We start from the raw sequence: 20,426 nt of genomic DNA on the forward strand, positions 1-20,426 counted from the left end.
TTTTTTTCTTGTCCACAGCGATGCAGAGTGGCAGATCCTGGAGGAACCAGTTTTATCCACCACCATATGCAATGTAGGAGCCAGAGGGTGGCCACTGGTGGCCTTGGCCCACATACTGTAGAATAATCTTTGGACACCCTAATCATTTGAGGAAACTAAACTTTTAAGCAACATAAAAATTAGAAAGTATAGTTTCCAGTGCAACTAATTGCACAAGATCTTTGCCAAAAACTTCAGCATGAGGATAAAAACAAAGAAACCCCAAAAGATCATCTTGGGATCGAAGAAATCCTTTGGATGAAATGTCTCAGAAAAAAAAAAACATCCAGCTGACCTGACTGAACATTGTTGGATTTTATACCTGGATTATTGAGCATAAACTTTGGCATCTTAAAAGTATTAATCATTTAATAAATTTAGTCTTTTTGTTAAATGTCTATTAGCAACATTTGTAGAGTCCAGTCAGCAACAGTCAGGATGAGTCTTTGTTTGTGGGTCAAAAGTAGAGATGTGACGTTCATGAACAATCTGAATCTTTTGAACGCTCTTCTAAATGAACGATGGGAAAAGAGTTACAGATATTTGAGAGACATTCTTGTTTTTCTCCTCAGACGCTCCTCCCTTGCATTTCCAGGAAAAAGAAAGGAGCACAGCAATTATTGTAATGGGGGACGTGCACTCAGGAGGACATGGGGTCACGCACCTGCAAGTCATGCAACCTTAGTTGAGTTACGTCGCATGTGACGTGGGCCATATGTAGTGACATCAGAACCTCCTTTATTGGCCAAGCTTGTGTGAAGTGGACTTTGGTTTCAAGTCCTCACAGTGTACACACATCAAGTATAATAAATATAAACATGGATGAAATAGAATAAATGATAAAAAGAGCAGCATGTGCATGTAGTGCAAACATTCTTATTTAGTTTCACAGCAGAGTAGACGACTGTAAGGTGTTTATTGCGTTCATCGGACAGGAAGAAACTCTGGTGTGTTTCTTGTGTTGTTGTTGTAAATAGTACTCTGTAGCACCGGCCTCAAGGTAAAAGTCTAAACAGTTTGTATCCAGGATGTGATGTCTGCAGAGATGTTACCGGACATTTTCATGTACAAGTCCTGGATGGAGGGAAGGTCAGCCCTGATGGTCCTCTCTGCAGACCTGATGGACTTGTCCTGTTTTGTGGATGAGCCAAACCACAGTGATGGATGAGTCTGACATCAGACATGACGAACGGTTCAAAATTAAACAGCTCTTTGAAACAAACAAACAAAAAAAAGATTCTGAAGAGCCGATTCCATTCAAAGACCTTGAAACCCCATCTTTAATGAAAAGCTGAAAAGTTACAATTAACACTAAGAGGCTCGAATTAACCCCATAAGAAAGCTTGTTTTTCTATCATGTTTTTGACAAGTTAAACCTTTATTAATAATTAGTGGGTCCACACCAGAACACAAGGACAGAAGAGCAGTACAGAAACACAGAATGTAAGAAAATAAAAATAAAAAAACACAAGATTGAGTTAAATAAAAGGGCAAAACACATTCAAAAGATTAAAAGTGAAGTTTCATACAGCTGAAGCAGCGTTACAGCAGCAAACTCAGAGTTTTACAACAAACAAGATCAATGTATGCTTCTGACACTGAGACGTTTGCTGTGCAGAACCTGTTCTGAAGATCTCCAACTGGATTCTAGAGTTCATTTCAGTCAGATACAGATCTATTATCACATTTTACTGTAGGACACATTTTCATGAAGTATCTGGTGGAGGACACGCACAAAGCTGTTATTGCAGTTACATCTTCATGGCTTCATGTGATATGTGCAAGTCATTATATATTGAGAAACACGTGCGTGCTGGTATATATATTTGTGCTGTTGGACACAGACGTGCATGAAGTGCAGTTTGAGGTGCTCCGATGCTCCAACAGCTGATCACAATTAGTGCAACATGCTAAGATTTGTCCATGCAGCGTGTCTAACTGATCTATCTGCATCACACTGAAATCTGTGCTAAAACTAGAAGCATGGACTTGTCATGTCTGTATCTGACCACCAGGTGGCAGTGAAGTAGCACCATGTCTGAGCAGAGGTGAGGAAGAGTGAGGATAAAAACGTTCAGAACAAACACTTAGGTTGAACATGGTTCAACTTTGATTGTTTTGGATGATTGTAAATCACACTTTTTATTTTAACTATAATCTTAAACCCACTTAATGCGACGGAGTATTAGGAACACCCAGAATATTTAAAATCAGAGGATTATTTTATAACATTTTGTATTTTGTTTCCAGATGTATCATTTTAGTCACGATCTTGAGATCAAAATCTGAATATTATCACCAGAAAAAGCTTGAATGTTGAGAAAAAGGCCGCCTTTCAAAATAATACCAGACGTAGTCAACCCCATCATGCTTCTTAACCTGGCTGTATTTGTAACAGGGATTTTGGTTTATGTGTGCACTTTAACAGGCAAACTACTAAATAAGTTGTTTTTATTTTGGTCAGTTCCAGGTGAGGTTTAATACTCGTGCTGCAGCAGAACTCACAGAAGCTGCTCAAATCCTTCACAATAAGAGTCTCAAACACAGACACTGAGTGCTAACTTCAGCTGACCTTTCAAAAACAGCTTACATGACCATTTATGAGTAAACGCTCCTGCAGACCAGAACACGGAGAATTTTACAACTATCTGGAAGCCAACACTCAGTGCATGTGTTCGAGACTCTTAATGTGAAGGATTGAAAGAGTTCTGCTGCACCTTGGACTGGTTTTAATAAATGACTGCTTGTTATTCTGTAGCTCGCCCAGTGAAAGTGCACTCGGAACCCTTGGTTACAATAAGAACAATAAATTAAACCAATTTCATGAAGTTCAGGAGCTCAACAAGGTTCCTTTCTTCCAGTTTAGTCTTGAAAAATGATTTCCGTTCTCAACGTTGTGGAAATAATGTTTCAACATTAATCTCTTCACTGAAGCTCAAAACTGGGAAACAAACAGAAACATCATCTTCCTGGATTTATTTATGTTTCCGGTGTGTCCCTAATACCTCACCGTACTCTAATTTGAAAGCCTAGCTGATTAAAAGGAGTGCATCAACGTTAACATAAAACAAACAGGTGTTCGTTCATGCCGCTCGTGCACGTCGACTCGCTCAGAATCGACCAAAGCAGCAGAAAGTTTGTGTGCGGTTTAGCCGAGGCTGGTGATGTTGGAGCGACCGCCAGGCGGAGCTACGATGCGGTGGCCTGACCTACGAGGGACGTTATCGTCAATCTGAGCACCTGACGAAAAAACACAAAGTCATCTTTTAGATGAGTGTTCAGGACCTTAAAGCAGTGTTGTATAAAGTACCTCAAAGTGATACTTCAGTGAAAGTACAAGTATCTTACCATAAAATTACTCTGGTAAAAGTTAAAAGTCTACTTTAAAATTATTACTTAAGTAAACGTCTTGAAGTATCTGACATTTAATGTACTTAAGTATCAAAAGTAAATTTCTCATATAAAATGTACTTAAAGTAAGAATATTAAGTAAAAGTAAATGGTTAGAATTCCCAAAACAACATTTATCGTGTGCAATATCCAGTGACAAAAACTTGGAAAGTTTGAACTGAAAAATGAACGATTGATCTTTTCAAATTGAAGTATTCAACTTTTATTAACCTTTATTAACAAAGCTGTTAGAAAGTCCACATTGTTGTGTAGTTGGTTTGTTTACTGAGGTTCTGCTTTTATGGCTTGTTTCGTTCTGAATATAATAGTTCCTATGCTTTTGAATGCACCATGGCTGTTCCAACTTTAGTGAACGCACCGCTCTGTGTAACGTGACGGAGTTGTTGTTTTTTTTTCTCTCCTGACATGGACGGAGCCTTGTTGTTCAAGCTTGTTTGTGCTTTACTGGTTTACGGCTGTGTAAATACCAGAAGAAACACAGCAAATAAATCATCCTAAACTGGATATCTGTCTCCGTGTTCTTCAATGGGAAGACTAGTGGCCTGACAACTTCACCTTGCGGCTCTAATCGGTTCATGTCCTGGAGAACACCAAACCTCTCCTTTTTAACAGCTACCATCGTTTTCACACCTATCAGGAATTTACAGTGGCTCCACTGTGAGTCAACTGTGACGATAATATCTGCATATGCATCTAGCTTGTTCACAGGAGGAGCAGCAGTTTGCACACAAGCGGTGGGGGAGAGGCTGGGTTTGTGAGTGAGAGTCAGTGAGGGAGAGAGAAGGGGCCGCATGAAGTCACAGACTGGGAGAACAAACAGGCATTGCCCAGTCAGATTATTCTAATTTTATATTGTAGGAATGAGTAACTAAGATGGTTAAGGGAAAGGCATTGGAGTAAAAGTACACATTTTACTTAGGAAATATAGTGGAGTTAAAGTAAAAGTCGCTAGAAATGCAAACAACGAAGTAAAGATATGTCAAAATTTTACTTAAGTACAGTAACAAAGTATTTCTACTTTGTTACATTACAACACTGCCTTAAAGGCTCCTTTATGTTCAGTCATGAAACGTCTCCTTTCTGTTACCTGACAGGCTGAAGTTGGACTGGTGGAGATTGCGTATGGGTGGTGGTTGGTGGGACGTGGGGGACGTTCTGGCTGATGGAGCAGGAGTGATGTATTTGGGGGTTGGAGGAACCTCGTGCACCGGGCCGTCATACGCTCCTCGAGTGACACCCTGCTTCTGCTTCACCTGACAGACGTGAAACAAGATTTGCTGCTTGTGTTGGTCAGAAACTCAAAGGTTTGCTCGTATTTTCTGCAACACAGAGAGAACTGGAGCGTGTTTTAAATAAAACCAGGAGACGTTTTAACAGGACGTCTCACAACTGTTCAGCGTGGCTCATCGGTCAAGTCACTCTGTCGTCAACGCAGTGCGCAACATTTCTGAACATGTACCGTATGTTTCTGACTATCAGGTCAACTTAAAATCCTTTATTTTTATTAAAAATTAACAGTGCGCCTTATGTATTCATTCTGGTTGTGCTTCATGACTTCGAACTGACTTTATGTGGTACAACTGAACAATGTTGAGTTCTTGTGGAAGAGTTGAATAAAGTTTGACTGATCTGACTGTTTTGTTTCACTTAATGCGCCTTATAGTCTGAAAAATATGGTATTTTGTTCTAGAAATGTGATGATGACTCATCCGTACTCCCCACCTGATCCCTGACTTTGACACGTTGGTAAGCGTAGTCAGGGAAGGGCTTGCGTGGAATAAATCGACCCGTTCCCTGCTGGACCTGCAGCTTGCCCCCTTCGAAAACGACCCGACCGTGGCTCAACACCAGCGCTGGACTACCGCGGCACTCCAGGCCCTCAAAGATGTTGTACTCTGCAGCCTGTTCAGAGACGGAGAAGAATGGCAGAAAAGGGGGATTATGCAGAGAGAAGCCGTTTAGTTACGGGGCTTAATAGTTGGTGCAAAATGATGGTGGGGGTGAATAACTGGGACGTTTGGGGCATTTAGAGGGCAGGGGGATAAATTCAAGATGGCTGAACAGAATAGTGACAGCAGATCAAGAACAGCTTAAAAAACTGCATCGAATCACATCACCTCAGGCATAATTGAACCTCTGAGGGGGTTCTGAATTTTAATTAACATTTTAATTGTACAAAGAAGCTTCATTCAAACTGCATTTATCTGTAGTGTCACCTTGTCAAGATGTTATTTTTTTTTTTTTGTTTTTAAATCTGGCTGCTGCTCTAAAGCAAAATAATCGTCTTTTGTCAAAAATCAAGCATCATTTTGTATTAAAGCGAACATTTCACTGAAAACACAGAAATCCGTAGTGTTGTTTTCAAATGCCGCTCATACAAGAAATGAGATATATTTTAAATAAAGTGGTGGAGAAAACCTGAATGGAGGTCTCACTTAAAGTCATATTTCAGCATTTCAGTGGTTTTAAACGAATGCAGTGGTTCAGACTTTTTCATGTGGGGCTATGTATGGTTATGAACCATAATTAATATCTTACCTGCTGTAAACCTTAACCCTGAACCTGTTGGATTTATAAATCCCTAATCTGGATCATCACCGTGAAGAAAAAAAATCACTGTAATGCCACTTTGATTGTTGATATGTGCGTCTGATCATCCATGCTGCTGATCTCAAGCTGCTGATTTATTTCATGCTGCTGTGTTCATTCGTACTCATCTGCTCACACAGACTCATGTTCGTGCTGCTGTTGTTTGGCGTATTGTTTTTGTACTATTAATGTTTAGCGTATTTCTTAATTAATATCTTGGATCCTTGTCTACTGTTTCTTTTACAATTTATGTTTTTGCTACTGTTGGGTGTAACTGACCCAACAGACTGGCAGGTTTTCAGAGAAGCTGCTGAAAATGGAGGTTCGCTTGATCTTGACCAATACACATCCTCAGTACTGGGTTACATTAGTACATGTACTGAAACCGTCTCCACTATCAGAAATGTTAAAAGCTACCCAAACAGAAAACCTTGGCTGAATGCAGAGGTGCGTACCCTGCTGGAAGCCAGGAACACTGCCTTCAGGTCTGGAAACTCAGAGGAGCTGAGTAGGACAAGAAAAGAGCTGGTTGCTGGTATTAAGAGGGCCAAGGGCACATATGCACAGAGGATCGAGGGTCAATTCATCTCACAAGACCCTCGGAGCATGTGGAGGGGCATTAAGTGCATAACAGATTATAAAGGAAGGAGTGAACAATGCCCCAAAGACCCATCTCTGCCTGATGCCCTCAACAAGTTCTATGCACGCTTTGAAGACCCGAACAGACCACCCAGCACCAGACTCACCTCACCACTGGATGAAGAGCATCTCAGCGTGACCTCAGCAGAAGTAAGGAGTACTTTCAGGAGGATTAATCCGCACAAAGCAACTGGCCCAGACAACATCCCCGGAAAAGTGTTGAAGGAATGTGCCGATCAGCTCTGCGAGGTGCTGGCAGACATCTTTAACACCTCACTTACCCTGGAGACAATTCCCACCTGCCTGAAGACTGCCACCATCATCCCAGTCCCAAAAAGCTCTACAGTGACTGGTCTGAATGACTATCGGCCAGTGGCCCTCACCCCGATTGTCGCTAAATGCTTCGAAAAACTGGTCATGACTCGCATCAAAACAACCATCAACATCAACGAGGACCCTCATCAGTACGCATACCGTGAGAACCGATCAACAGAGGATGCCATCTCCTCTGTGGTCCACACTGCGCTCAACCACCTGGAGCAGAAAAACTCTTACGTCCGTATGCTCTTTGTGGACTTCACATCCGCCTTCAACACCATGATCCCCCAAACCCTGATGGACAAACTATCCACACTAGGACTAAGCCCCTCCATCTGCAACTGGGTACTAGACTTTTTAACAAACAGACCACAGTTAGTGAGGATCCACAACTTCTCCTCCTCCACCATAACTCTCAGCACTGGCTCTCCTCAGGGATGTGTGTTGAGCCCCCTCCTGTTTACTCTGCTCACGTATGATTGTGCAGCTACCCATCCAGGCTGTCACATTGTAAAGTTTGCAGATGATACAGCGGTGGTGGGATGCATCACAAACAATGATGAGTCCAGCTACAGGCAAGAGGTGGAACACCTGGAGAGCTGGTGCAGAGAGAATAACCTTCACATCAATGTGAAGAAGACAAAGGAGATGATTGTGGACTTCAGAAGGAACAAAAACATCTACACCTCCCTGAACATAAGAGGATCTGCGGTGGAAGTGGTCTCCAGCTACAAGTACTTGGGTGTACACATGAATGACAACCTCAGCTGGAGCAACAACACCACCAGCCTGATCAAGAAAGCTCATCAGAGACTCTACTTCCTCAGACGGCTGAGGCGAGCTGGTCTGGGAAGCTCAGTCCTCACCTCCTTCTACAGGTGTGCAGTGGAGAGCATCCTGTGCTCGAGCATCAATGTGTGGCATGGAGGCTGCACAGCTGCAGAAAGAAAAGCTTTGCAGAGAGTGGCGAAGGCTGCACAGAAATCTGTTGGAATCAGCCTCCCCACCATCACAGACATCTACACCTCCAGATGCAGGAAGAGGGCCACCTGCATCATGAAGGACCCCACTCACCCAGCACACACACTTTTTGCCCCACTCCCCTCAGGAAGGAGGTTAAGGAGCATTAAGTGTAGAACCACTAGACTGAGGAACAGCTTCTACCCTGAGGCTGTTAGACTCATGAATCTCTAACTAGAATAATCACTGTGAAAAACCATATCATGTTGCTGCTGATCTGTTTCATGTTGCTGCTGATCTGTTTCAATGTTGATGTGTTCATGCATGCACATCTGCTCACAGACTCATGTTCATGTTTGTGCTGATGTTCAATGTTTTTATGTCATGAGTGCTTAGTGTATATTTAGTTGATGTTTTTCTTAGTTCATATCTTAGATGTTATTACTGTTTTTCTTATACATTTTACTGTTGGATGTAACTGGGACTGTGTACATAATTTCGCTCCACCACATGTACCACATGAGGTGCGAATGACAATAAAGAAACTCTGACTCTGTCTCTGACTGACTCTGACTAACTGGGACTCTGTGTACACAATTTTGTTCCATCTCATGTACCACACGTGATGCGAATGACAATAAAAACCTTGACCTTGAACTGTAGATAGCTCCTTGAACTGCCTCAGTTTGATGAAATAGACTTTATTTTAACAGGACTGACAAGCTAACGGCTAGTTCTATAAGACCACAGTGGATCACTTCTCTTAAATCTACAAGATCATTGAGTCTTTAGTAGTTTTAAGATAAAATATGTTTTGTTTCTTGTCTTGGCCCTGCTTAGTCCATCTGTTTGCTCATCAATCGGGCCAGAATTAAACGTTTTCTTCAAACTGAAGTCATTCAAAGAGCTATCTACAACAGGTAAGATATTAATTGTTAATCATCTTTCCTGGACTCGTAGAAAAGTTTGTTCTGGATGATGACGTGTGTCATTAACACACACACATGGAAAACAAGGTTGTTTTAGTACAAACAAACAAACAGATGATTGTGATGCTCATGACACTGGTTTTAGGAACACCATAACTTATCTCAGGAGGGTTACGTTTCAAAACAGTCGATTCTTTCTGCTTTGGAGCTTTTCTTATATTTACCTGTTCTTTGTGTTGTTTATCAACTTCTTGATTTTATGGTTTACTCATGGTTATGTGATGAATTGCCTCTTTTAGAATTCTGATTTGAACAAAATGTATATTTGTTTAACTTTCAAATACATGTCAGTGCACAGAAAAAGAGCTATCTACAACAGGTAAGATACTAATTGTTCATAACCTTTGCACAGAGCCCCATCAACAGATTTGAACTATTCGTTTGGTTTACAAATGCAAAAAGTTAACATCTTGCCGTATTGCGTTTTAATCGCGACCTACACAATGTAAACCTTCACTTTGTCTCATCAGTTCCTGTTTCCCTCTGCTCTTTGTCCTGTCTGCTCACCGACTGCTGGAGTTTGGCAGTGATGGTTTTGACGCTGTCGGGGTCCCAGATGACTATGTCAGCGTCGGAGCCTGCGGCGATGCGACCCTTGCGTGGGTACAGGTTAAAGATTTTTGCTGCGTTGGTTGACGTGACCGCAACAAACTGGTTCTCGTCCATCTTCCCCATGGCCTGACAAACAAGTCAATAGCAATAAATTTGCAGAGAAACGAACAACTTCAGAGAAGATACACACGCTCAGTGCTCACCACGGCCTTGTCCCAGACGAAACCCATCCTCTCCTCCACCCCGTTGGTTCCCTCGGGGATCAAGGTGAAGTCCTCCTTCCCGATTGCTTTCTGGGCGGTGCTGTAGGTGCAGTGAGAGCTGCCCACCACCTGCAGGTCCCCACTGCAAACAGAGGGACACTGCAGTCACTGCCCTGTCCACTGCACAGTCTCAAATGTCTTTGACTGCAGGATGCAAGGTCAGAAACCAAACTCAACGTTCTTGAAGGAATGCGTATCGTTCAACATCTTTCACGCGAGTGTTTTAATTTAAGATTGTCTTTTTGTTGACAAAATAAATAAAAAAAAAATAGCTATTTGAGTCAAACCTTAAAAATAATGTAAGGTACAGTAACACTATATGTCTTTCGTATGTGCGTAAGTGTCAGCTACAGTTACGATAAAATTTTAGCTCGATCATTTTAAAATTGGCAGATGTACAGGTCCTTCTCAAAAAATTAGCATATTGTGATAAAGGTCATTATTTTCCATAATGTAATGATAAAAATGAAACTTTCATATATTTCAGATTCACTGCACACCAACTGAAATATTTCAGGTCTTTAATTGTTTTAATACTGATGATTATGGCATACAGCTCATGAAAACCCAAAATGCCTGTCCCAAAAAATTAGCATATCATGAAAAGGTTCTCTAAACAAGCTATTAACCTAACCATCTGAATCAACAACGTAACTCTAAACACCTGCAAAAGATTCCTGAGGCTTTTAAAAACTCCCAGCCTTGTTCATTACTCAAAACCACAATCATGGGTAAGACTGCCGACCTGACTGCTGTCCAGAAGGCCATCATTGACACCCTCAAGCAAGAGGGTAAGACACAGAAAGAAATTGCTGAATGAATAGGCTGTTCCCAGAGTGCTGTATCAAGGCACCTCAGTGGGAAGTCTGTGGGAAGGGAAAAGTGTGGCAGAAAACGCTGCACAACGAGAAGAGGTGACCGGACCCTGAGGAGGATTGTGGAGAAGGGCCGATTCCAGACCTTGGGGGACCTGCGGAAGCAGTGGACTGAGTCTGGAGTAGAAACATCCAGAGCCACCGTGCACAGGCGTGTGCAGGAAATGGGCTACAGGTGCTGCATTCTCCAGGTCAAGCCACTTTTGAATTAAGAGACTGCATCAGAAGCATCTCGCCTGGGACTGCTACTGAGTGGTCCAAAGTTATCTTCTCTGATTACAGTAAATTTTGCATTTCCTTTGGAAATCAAGGTCCCAGAGTCTGGAGGAAGAGAGGAGACACAGAATTCTCATTGCTTGAGGTCCAGTGTCAAGTTTCCACAGTCACTGGGGTGCCATGTCATCTGCTGGTGTTGGTCCACTGTGTTTTATCAAGCGCAGGGTCAATGCAGCTAGCTATCAGGAGATTTTGGAGCACTTCATGCTTCCATCGGCTGAAAAGCTTTATGGAGATGAAGATTTCATTTTTCAGCACGACCTGGCACCTGCTCACAGTGCCAAAGCCACTGGTAAATGGTTTACTGACCATGGTATTACTGTGCTCAATTGGCCTGCCAACTCTCCTGACCTGAACCCCATAGAGAACCTGTGGGATATTGTGAAGAGAAAGTTGAGACGCAAGACCCAACACTCTGGATGAGCTTAAGGCCGCTATCGAAGCATCCTGGGCCTCCATAACACCTCAGCAGTGCCACAGGCTGATTGCCTCCATGCCACGCCGCATTGAAGCAGTCATTCATGCAAAAGGATTCCCGACCAAGTATTGAGTGCATAACTGAACATGATTATTTGAAGGTTGGCGTTTTTTGTAATAAAAACACTTGTCTTTCATTGGTGGGATGATTTTGAGACAGGCATTTTGGGTTTTCATGAGCTGTATGCCATAATCATCAGTATTAAAACAATTAAAGACCTGAAATATTTCAGTTGGTGTGCAATGAATCTGAAATATATGAAAGTTTCATTTTTATCATTACATTATGGAAAATAATGACCTTTATCACAATATGCTAGTTTTTTGAGAAGGACCTGTATATCTAATTTTGTGTTGGCCAATTTTGATTAGCTGTGGGGGAAATACTGAAATGGATTGACTCCAACTGTTAATCAGCTGCAGATGTTCATTCATCGATTATCTTCTGAACAGTTCATTCAAATCCATCCAGTGGTTGATGAAGTATTTTGCTAACAGACAAACAGGGCTGAATCCAACAGTCAATGCTAAAGTTTAAAGCAAAGATCTTATGTAATAAGTAGCACACAGACTATGTGTTTGAAACAACTCTCAGGTACAAGTAAACTAAGTTTTAACTTAATAGTTGTAAAAAATACTAAATGACAGCATATTTTTGTGTTGTCTATATAGGTTAGCTGTGGCAGCCATCTTGAAAGAGACTTGGTCCAAAAGCTAATCAGTTGCTGATGTCCATCCAATGATTCTTCCCTGAATGTTTCATTAAAATCCATTCAATGGTTCATGAGGTATTTTACTAACAGACAGACAGAGGTGACTCCATATAGTTGATAATAAAAATTTAAAGAAAGATCTTGCACAATATTTTGGTTTTTAGAGTATGTGTTGGGAACCAGCATCAGCTACTACCACACCAAACTGCAGCTAAATATCTGTTCATTTACTGAGTTATAGACATGTTATGTATTTGTTGTGGCGGCCATTTTGAATGAGGACGACTCGAAAAGTTAATGAGTTGTAAATTTACATCTGCTGCTTAGTTTCTGAGAGCTGTGCATGTCATGACGAGGCCGCTGCAGAAAGATTGAACACTTTATTAAAACACCAGCAGCACATCCATCCACTCACCCCTCACCATAAACAACACTGATAAAGAGTTGTGTTTATCATAATCTCTCATCCCATAATTCACTCGTTCATTATACAGATTATTCTCAGCTGGGTGATCATCACCCTAATGCAAAGAGATGGTTTATTATGGCAGTGATGATTCTCACTGAATGTTGACAAAAAGGCCACGTTTCTGTGAAGATCCTAAAAATACTCTGGAGAAGATCACAGTCAGCAGCAGCTTCTACATCAGCGCGGAGTTCTAGACAAAGTGTAGAAGAGCAAAGAGGAGGAGGGAGGAACTCTGTAACCACGGCAACAGATGATAAGTTATTCCAGGTCTTTGTGCTATTTGTGGAATCGAGGACAGTCGACAGTGTACGGCTGGTTGGCGTGTGCACGTCTGAGGTGAGACTCAGCCATGTTCCTCCTAACTACCATAAGATTACTAGTTAATATCCTAACTAACCACTATCATGTACGGTTGATTAGTTTTACATTTATTTCCAAACGTTTGCACGTTTGTATTTTGTCACCTCACCTTGCGTTTGTCCTGCTCTCACCTTCCCACCATCTGTTTATCTTTTTCACCGAGGCTGATCTGACGTTTATTTTGCGTCGCACCAGTGTCTGTCTGTAGCATGAAGAGCAGCTTTATGTGCAAAAAGGCAACAGCAACACTTTGATGTCTGCAGGCGTCTCTTTCCTGCCATCCAGGTGCTTTACTGTTAACACTGCATTAAGGCTTTAGTTGAACTAAGCACTTGAAGTGGTGTAGAAAGGCAATAATTATTAAAAAGTGAAAGATAGGCAATTATGTTTTTGTCTGTGCTTGAATGACTGTCTGTTAGCGAAATATCTCATGAACCAGAGGGCCGATTTTGATGAAACTCGCACAAAATAATCATTAGACATACAGCTACAACTGATTTACTTTTGGAGTCAACCCAGTTCAAGATGGCCACCACAACTACTCAAAGTTTGCAAATATAAAATGGCTTTAACTCGCCTAATATTACAGCTATCGAGCTAAAATTTGATATGGTAGTCCTCTACCACATACTATCATCAAGGTAAGATGATTTTAGTTTATGACTCTTGCATGAAACGTAGCGGGTGATATACATTTCTTTAAGGAACATTAGGCCTCTAATTACAAACATTGTTTTGAGGATGGATCCTACAAATGCCAGCAGAACTTAGGATTTTATATCTTGTCATAAAAGTCTGATTTTAAGTAACGCAGCACATTTTAAAATAAAAGCTCATGTGTTACCAGGCCAGCAGTGTGTGGAGGTGATCTGGGGTGGTGGGGTCAGGACTCAGGGGTGGAGAGGTCACATAGGCAGCCGCCTTGGCCCAGTTCTTGCTCCAGTAATGAGAACCGTCAGTTGCCAAGCTAGCTGTGATTGGCTCCCCAAAAACCACAGCACCTGTATGGGATGATGGTTAGGCTGCCTTCACCAGCATAAAACAAACTGGTGGAACGCAAAGAACTGGAAAAGCTCGAGTGTAAACATCGCTGAGAAGAGTTACCTCTCCTCCGAGCCTGAGTGATGGTGTCGGCTGCGCTCCTGCTCATCACCTTTGTGATGTAGACGGGACAGTTCACGCGGTTACTCAGAGTGATGGCACGGAACACTGCCTCAGCTTCCAACTACACGGAGAATAAACATTTGACGTATGTCAGACAAAAGATTAAACAGCGAGGATGTTTATAAAATAACTTCACCTCTTCAGGGCGACTCAGAGGGTGGCCTTCAGGACCGCTAATCCCCATTCCAAGGATCTTCTTCTGCTCCTAAAGCACACGTTTCATTGTTTCATTTTCAGCAGTCACTCTCAGTATCAAACAACTCTTGTACAAATCATGCTTTGGTGTCTGGGATTGATTCTCTGAACAATTAAAAACGTTGCATTGGACATGATATTAGGATTACATGAACGGCTCTAAAATGGTTTCAATCATATTTATCTGACAGTTTGTTCATATTAATATGGAGTCATATTCTTACACCAGAGTTAGTCATGGAGTCCCTCAGGGTTCAGTGCTTGGACCAAGACTTTTTACCTTGTACATGCTTCCATTAGGTAAAGTTAATAAACAGCATGGGATACATTTTCATTGTTATGCTGATGATAGTTATATTTGTCCTTGAAACCAAATGAATTCAATCAGTTACTTAGATTATAAGCATGTCTTAAAGACATACAATCTTGGACAACTGTTCATTTTCTACTTTTAAACTCAGACAAGACAGTGGTTGGGATATTTGAACCTGAACATCTTGGGAACAAACGTCATTTTAGTTCCCCTGGGTTGCATTAGTTTGGCCTCCAGCTCTAATGTAAAAAACCTTGGTTATTTTTATCAGGATATGTCATTTAACCCCCACATTAAATAATCCTTTGTATTTATAATTGTTTCTATTAACAACAAAGTCCATGCTCAATAATCCAGGTATACAATCCAACATTTTTCAGTCAGGTCACCTGCACAGTCTGTCAGACAACAACCAGTTTGACATGACTGTCAACAAGGAAGAGGGCCGGCAATGGAGGAGGGGGCGTACCAAAGATACCATCTTAGCACCAACAGAACTGGTTTGTTCCACTTTGGAGTAAGCTGTTGGGGGAAGAATCAGTTTTGTGTTGTGTGTTTCCTTGACTGATGAAGCCTTCTGGATCGAAGGCGAAACGTTTGAGCACAAAAAAAAAAAAGAAACTGTCCAGATGACCTGACTGAAAAATGTTGAATTGTTTCTATTATTAACATGTGGTTTCCATTGTGTTCCCATTGAAACAACATCTGGACCAGCCATGCTGGGTTTGTCCGAGTCTCTATTGTTCTCTCAAACCCCAGCCCGTCGAAGCAGGTGGCTGAGCCTGGCCCCGTCTGAGGTCTCTTCCTGTTAAAAATGAGTCATTTATTTCCACTGTCACCAATGTGCTGCTCAGGACAGTAGATTGGAATGAAATAAAGATTGGATCCAGGCTTTGAGGCTTCATTAAAATGATAACTTTACTTTTGGCATTTCATGATGTACTGTCTGTGAATACCCTGTATATAACCTATATAATATCATCATCATCACCAGTAAAATAGGGGTTCACCGTAACGTCAGCCAAAAACAAACCAGCCATCATCAGCGTTTGCAGCAGCAGCATGAATGACCTATTCCTTTTGAGCGACTGCAGGTTACAGAACAAGAACATGTCTCAGCTGCGGTGAAGGTTGAGGGCAGGAGGCTGCACCTCTTACCTGTGCGATCAGGTCTCCATTTTCAGCATGAACTAAGACCACAGCGCCCAGCTGCTTCAGGAAGGAGAAGGCCTCATACAGCTGCAGAACATCAGAGACTGACAGTGAGAGGAAGCAACACACAGTCACAGATTCTCAGGACAACTTGTATTATGAAGGTTAGGCAGTTTGTCAAAACCACACCTGAGAGTCGGTCAGCTGGTACACATCTTTGTAAGCCATATACACCTGGAAGGAGTTGACACCTGAGAAGAAAGGGAAAATGAACATTTTCAACATGACGGTGATAAAAAAAAAGACATCAGAGGCACATGTTTGGGTCAAAGTTCATTTTCTAACCTAGTTTCTACGACTGACTGTATGAAAACAAAGAGACTGGTCACGCCCGTAATGTCTTGGTGTTTTGTAGCCGTGCGAAACGAAAACAGTTCGTCTTTCCTTTAAAACGATTACAGGCTTAACGTTGAGCACTGCCACAGCAGCTTCATGGTGCAAACAGTAAACCTCCTCCTGTTTGGGATGTAAGAGGACTCGTCCCGAAACGTTTCGAAATCCCTCCCTGACATTCTTCACAGGTGTGTCCAAAAACGAGGACTTGAAGCAGATGTTCTGCACCGTTACATCTAAAAACAAGCATACCTTTGTCCTGCACCAGCACCTCCAGCTCGTCCTTAACCGCCTCATCCCACAGGGGGATGTCCACGTGCAGGGAGTAATCACAGCAAGCCTTTTTATCTGCAGCCTCCTGCCAGCGTTCAAACTCCTCCAGCAGACTGTCCCCCGGCTGGGGGGTCACATGATCAACTGAGCAAAGGTTAGGGTGGAGGTGCATGAGCGTGACAGCAAACTTATATGTGGACATGTTTTAAGCGTTCACACTCACTGATCATGGTGGTGCCCCCAGCGAGAGCTGCCTTGGTGCCCTGGAGGAAATCATCTACAGGCTGCGTGCCGAGGTACGGCTTCATCAGGCACGTGTTGACATCCACCCCCCCTGGGATTATCATGCGCCCATTGGCTTCAACCACCTTGACACCGCCTGGAACAACCAGCTTCTCCCCCACCTGCCTGCCAAGGACACGTGCAGACAGACGTGATTGAGGATGTATAACACTCATCCTGGAAAAAGTTGGGATGAGTTAAACGTGAATAAAAGCAATGATTTGTAACTCTCGTAATTTTATTCACAATGGACCATAATAAACATATCTAAGACATTATTCTATTTTTTTTTTTTTATAATAAATAAGATCATTTTACATTCTACAGCAACAAAACTCTTTAAAAAGGAGTGGACAGGTCCTGCCTCTGTGCATCATCTCCTCTTAGGATGTGAGGAGAGCAGCTGCTGAGGTGTGCGGAGGGGAATCTTGTCCAGTTCTTGTCTCATCAACAGTCCTGGGTCATCCAGCTGAGATTTGTTAGTTTTTAGAGCACCAAATGTTTTAATGGGTGATAAATCAGCACCCACGCTTTTCTACTGAGAAGCCATGTTGTTGTAAAGGATGCACTCTGAGCTTTAATATGGTTTTGCTGAAAATGTAAGGCCTTTCTAATAAAGATGAGATTTGATGAGATCACATGTTGTTCTAAAAACTGTGTGTACCTTTCCAGATGTGTAAGCTGCACATAACAGAGCAATGCACCTCCATACCATTAGAGAGGCAGGTGTCTGAACTGTGTGCTGGTAGCAAACTGAATTCCCTATCCTCTTTAGCATAGAGGATGTGGTGCTCGAGGTTTTACATTCGTAGAAGTGTTCCTGAGCCCGTTCAGTGATGTCCGTAACAGAATAAGATCTTTTCAATTCAGTTCATTTATACAGCGCCAAGTCTCAACAGAAGTCGTCTCAGGGCACTGAACAGAAACATTCGTAAATAAAAATAATAATTTAACATTATTTATCTGAGGAGCAGACTGCTCTGAGTTTAACTCCATCACAGAACTCTCTTCTTGAGCAAACATGAAGGCGACAGTGGAAAGGAAAAACTCCCTCATGAGGAAGAAACCTTTAGCAGAACCAGGTTCAGGACCAGCGTCCATCTGCTACGACCAGCTGGGTTTGAGAGGAACAGATACACAATGGTAGGTCAAGAATCGCATGTTAAGATAAAAATAATATCAAATGAAAACTATTTAGTTTTAACAATTCATTTAAGGAAATGAGGTAAATTTGTCCTTCAGTAGTCTAAGTCTATAGCAGCATAACAAGCCAACCCTAGCTATAGGATTTATCCAAAACAAAGTCTTAATCCCAGTCTTAAAACTGGACAATGTGTCAGCCTCATGGACAGAAACTGGAAGTTGGTTCCACAAGAGAGGAGCCTGATAACTGAAAGATCTTCCTCCCATTCTGCTTTTGGAAACTTTAGGAACCACAAGTAAACCTTCAGTCTGAGAGCAAAGTGCTCTATTAGAAAAATATGGAACAATAAGATTTGTAATATAAGATGGAGCTAGGTTGTTGAGGGTTTTGTAGGTTAGAAGTAAGATTTTGAATTCAACTCTGGATTTAACAGGGAGCCAATGGAGAGAAACTAAAACTGGAGAAATATGATCTCTCCTACTAACTCCAGTTAAGACTCTGGCAGCAGCATTTTGGATCAACTGAAGACGTTTTAAAGAAGTATTTGGACACCCAGATAATAAACCATTGCAATAGTCCAGTCTAGACATGACAAATGCATGGACCAGTTTTTCTGCATCATTTTTAGATGAGATGTTTCTAATTTTAACAATATTACGCAGGTGGAAGAAGGAGGTTCTAGTAACGTTTTTAATGTGGGGGTCTTTTAATGTGATTTTCTATATAATATCTTTAAGCCTTGTTTTTTTGTGCACATAATTTCTCCAGATGTTTGAATATTCTGATGCTATTGTAAACTATATATTATTTTCTGTTAAAGAACATTATTCTGAAATTGTTTTACTATTTTTAGGTGCTGCTTTTCCACAGACTGATGTTTTGACTTTTCTAAAATGCTCTTTTTATGCCTAGTCTTCCTACTGACGTTGCCAAGTTCCCTAAGTACATGCAAAATACTTCTCCAGCTGTTTCTTACTTGGAAAACGTAATTATACAGCTTTTTCTTGTTCCTGACCCACATTATAGAGATGTCATGCTGACATCAAATATTGCTACAATTTCTTGAACATTTCATGTCAGCTTTGTTTCATGTGACTAAAATATTGGTTTATGACTTTTTCCAGACTGGGGTTGTAATTATGTGCAGAAACACTTCTGCAGCACGAAGCATAAAACGCTCCAGTAATGTCCATAAACTGCACGTACTTGATGAGCCCATCCTCAATGTAGACGTCTGCGTAGAAAGACTGGTCATCATTGACGACTCGGCCTCCTCTGATCAGCAACCTTTCACTCTGTCAGCGGGGAGAGCAAGAAGAGCTCAAATGAGTGTGGACATTTTAGTATGTTGCACAGTTATGCAATTGGTAAATGGTGCAATAAATAACTGGTGCAAAAAGTAACTGGTGCAGCGTCTGCAGTATTGCAGACTCTGTGCTGGTCCGTTGTGGTAAAAGGAGAGCTGAATAAGGCAAAGTTTTCTGTTTACTGGTCAGTCTATGTTCTTACCCTCACCTAGTTCAAGGTTCTTTATTGTCATTCACATCACATGTGGTACGTGAGGTGGAACGAAATTGTGTACTAAAAGTCCCAGTTACACAAAAAAATAGCAAAAATATAAAGTATAAAAAGAAACACTACGCAAGGATCTAAGATATATGCTAAACAATAATGATGTAATGTAATATGGTGTATTAAACAGCAGCCTGAACATGAGTCTGTTGTGAGCAGATGGGGATGAATACAGCAGCTTAAGGTAAGAAAGACCTATGGTCATGAACTCTGGGTACTGAACCAATGAGATCGTAGATACAGGCAGATGAAATGAGTTTCCTCCACAGGGTAGCTGGACTCTCCCTTAGAGACAGGGTGAGAAGTTCAGCTATCAGGAGAAACTCAGAGTAGAACCGCTGCTCCTCCACATCGAGAGGAGCCAGTTGAGCTGGTTCAGGCATCTGGTAAGGATGCTCCCTGAGCGCCTCCCTATGGAGGGGCTTTGGGCATGGCCGACTGAGGCGACCTCAGGGAAGACCCAGGACACGCTGGAGAGACTTTGTCTCTCGGTTGGTCTGGGAACACCTTGGAGTCCTCCCAGAAGAGCTGGAAGAGGTGGATGTGGAAAGAGAGGTCTGGACCTCCCTGCTCAAACTGCTGCCCCGAGACCCACTTTAGGAATAAGTGGAAGATAATGGACGGATGGATGGCACAGTTATGCAGTCCACACCCAGACAAGCCACAAATCTCGGCTTGTATTTCTTTGTTTTGCTTATTAAAAAGGCATTTTTACTAAATAAAGTCAGTCCACAGGATGCCTGACAACAATGTTTGAGAAGATGCTAGGTTTCCATGGCAACAAGTAATCATCAATGGGTCCACAATGACACCAGTCTTTGTTAAATACCTCACAGAAGGATGCTTCAGGAAAACGTACCAACTGTCAAACAGACAAAACAAAGGATTTAACAGTCTCACCCCCGGGTTCACAGAGCAGTCCAACAGAGAGAGCATTCACTGACACCTACAGAAGCTAAAGGCCTTCTGCTACAGAAGCTAAAGGCCTTCTGCTACAGAAGCTAAAGG

At 41.9% G+C, this 20,426-nt stretch overlaps 1 protein-coding gene across 1 annotated transcript in view; it reads right to left on the bottom strand.

The window, feature by feature from the left end:
• Positions 1 to 2,802: 2,802 nt before the first annotated feature.
• Positions 2,803 to 20,426, bottom strand: part of crmp1 (collapsin response mediator protein 1) — a 19,562-nt gene continuing 1,938 nt past the window's right edge. The window contains exons 2-14 of the mRNA XM_037674986.1: positions 19,053 to 19,141; positions 16,644 to 16,828; positions 16,400 to 16,564; positions 15,944 to 16,005; positions 15,761 to 15,841; positions 14,231 to 14,299; positions 14,035 to 14,155; positions 13,775 to 13,931; positions 9,701 to 9,842; positions 9,453 to 9,623; positions 5,173 to 5,352; positions 4,538 to 4,703; positions 2,803 to 3,279 (exon numbers count right to left, since the gene is read on the bottom strand). Coding sequence (XP_037530914.1) covers positions 3,188 to 3,279; positions 4,538 to 4,703; positions 5,173 to 5,352; positions 9,453 to 9,623; positions 9,701 to 9,842; positions 13,775 to 13,931; positions 14,035 to 14,155; positions 14,231 to 14,299; positions 15,761 to 15,841; positions 15,944 to 16,005; positions 16,400 to 16,564; positions 16,644 to 16,828; positions 19,053 to 19,141 — 1,680 coding nt within the window. The 3' untranslated portion in view covers positions 2,803 to 3,187. The remainder of the gene's footprint in view (positions 3,280 to 4,537; positions 4,704 to 5,172; positions 5,353 to 9,452; positions 9,624 to 9,700; positions 9,843 to 13,774; positions 13,932 to 14,034; positions 14,156 to 14,230; positions 14,300 to 15,760; positions 15,842 to 15,943; positions 16,006 to 16,399; positions 16,565 to 16,643; positions 16,829 to 19,052; positions 19,142 to 20,426) is intronic.

This window comes from Nematolebias whitei, chromosome 3 (genome assembly GCF_014905685.2).
Source record: "Nematolebias whitei isolate Nwh7 chromosome 3, NemWhi1, whole genome shotgun sequence".
Taxonomy (NCBI): domain Eukaryota; kingdom Metazoa; phylum Chordata; class Actinopteri; order Cyprinodontiformes; family Rivulidae; genus Nematolebias; species Nematolebias whitei.